General features: G+C 71.2%; 1 protein-coding gene across 1 annotated transcript; it reads right to left on the reverse strand.

The window, feature by feature from the left end:
* Window positions 1-11: 11 nt before the first annotated feature.
* On the reverse strand, window positions 12-319 carry AURANDRAFT_69328 (hypothetical protein; the record flags this gene model as incomplete). The annotated part of the gene is made up of 1 exon (XM_009045095.1): window positions 12-319. A coding segment is annotated over one exon (308 nt), but the record flags the coding sequence as incomplete, so codon positions are not given.
* Window positions 320-1,496: the final 1,177 nt, after the last annotated feature.

Here is a 1,496-nt window from a genome sequence, read left to right on the forward strand (position 1 = left end):
CGGGCCCGGACCGGCCGAGCGCGGCGAGCGAGCGGCCGAGGCCCCAGCGGCGCCGGAGGCCGCCGAGGCTCGCCGCGCAGCGCTCCGTGACGATGCAGGCCTCGCCGTCGATGGTCACGGCGCGCGCGACGCCGGCGGCGTCGTCGCCGTGCGGCGGCTTGCAGCGCGCGTGCCGCAGGCCGCCGGAGAGGAGCGCCGCGGCGGCGCCGTAGCGCGGGTGCGCGGCGTCGAGGCCTTGTGTTGCGTTGCATCGCTGGCGCAGCTTCGAGGCGGCGAGCAAGAGCAGGAAGAGGTCCAGCGCTTTGGCTGGGACGAGCATGGTTGTGTCGAGGGCGCGTCCGACGCTGCTCGGCGCGAGATCGCGCCGTGCAAGGCGTCGAGGCGAGCTGCCACAGTCCGCGTGAGCACCACAACGTCAACGCAACATGAATCGGATGACGCCGTAGCTTATGGGGCAGCCTTCGGAGGCGCGCGGGGGTGGTCTCGCGCAGCGGCCGGTGGTGGAGCTCGCCGCGTTGGGTCCGGTGGACGCTCGGGGAGGAGCGCCCCGCTGCGCGCGTCGATTGGGCGGCGGGGCGCCGCGCGCGAGAACTTGCAGTGCTTGGCCGTCGGCGCGACGTCGCCCACGGGCCCGGGGGGCTGCCGCGCGCGCTCGCTTCGTTCGGATGCCTTCGGCGTGAGTCTTGGGGGGAGCTGGTGGGGTCGGCGCCCTCGATGGCTTCGGTGTGCGGGCTTCGATGTGCCCGTGTCCATTCGTTTCTCTGCATTCTGCAGCGTCTCTTCGTAGCGTGGCGCTGTGTGCGGCTCCGTCGGCGTCGGCGTCTTCGCTCTCTTCGTCGGCGTCTCTGCTCTCTTCGGTCCCGCTGACTACGGGTGTCCTTTTCGGCGTGCGCCCTCGGCTAGCCACTCGTGGTCCTGAGGTGAATCGGCCTGGTCGAGCCGGAGTTCCTGCTCGTTTGCGTGCGAGTGCCCGCGGTCTCAACCTCCCCCGGTCCACGGAGAGTCCGGTGAGAGTGTCGTCTGAATGAGGCGACTCAGGAGCTGCCGCCCGGCGCCAATCCCGGCGTGCTCTCGGCGTGGCGGTCGGTACCAGGCTTGGCGCGAGTGTACCGCCGCCACACCTCCGATCCGAGTGCACGCGCGATCTTTGGGTCGGAGGAAGGGGCCGGTGTGGGAACGCCAACCCCCCGGCTACGCCTCCGTCTGAGCCTCCGGGCGGGATCTTCGGGTGCGCACCCCCTTCAATAACTAGTCCAACTTCCCGGACAGTGCAGTTTACGTGCGGGGACAATCCCCCCGGGCCGCTCAGGAGCCGAAGATGGTCGAGAGGGCGAGCTCGACGGAGGCGTAGTTGGTCTTCTCGAGGGCGGCGTAGGCCTGCTCGACGTCGACGCCCATGTTGACGACCTGGTTGACCATGTCGGCCTTCTGCGCGTCGCTGAGCTGGCTCGGCGGCGGCGCGGCGGCGCCGCCGCCGCCCTCGACGGAGCCCATGG

Source organism: Aureococcus anophagefferens (assembly GCF_000186865.1).
Source record: "Aureococcus anophagefferens unplaced genomic scaffold AURANscaffold_1445, whole genome shotgun sequence".
Classification (NCBI taxonomy): Eukaryota; class Pelagophyceae; order Pelagomonadales; family Pelagomonadaceae; genus Aureococcus; species Aureococcus anophagefferens.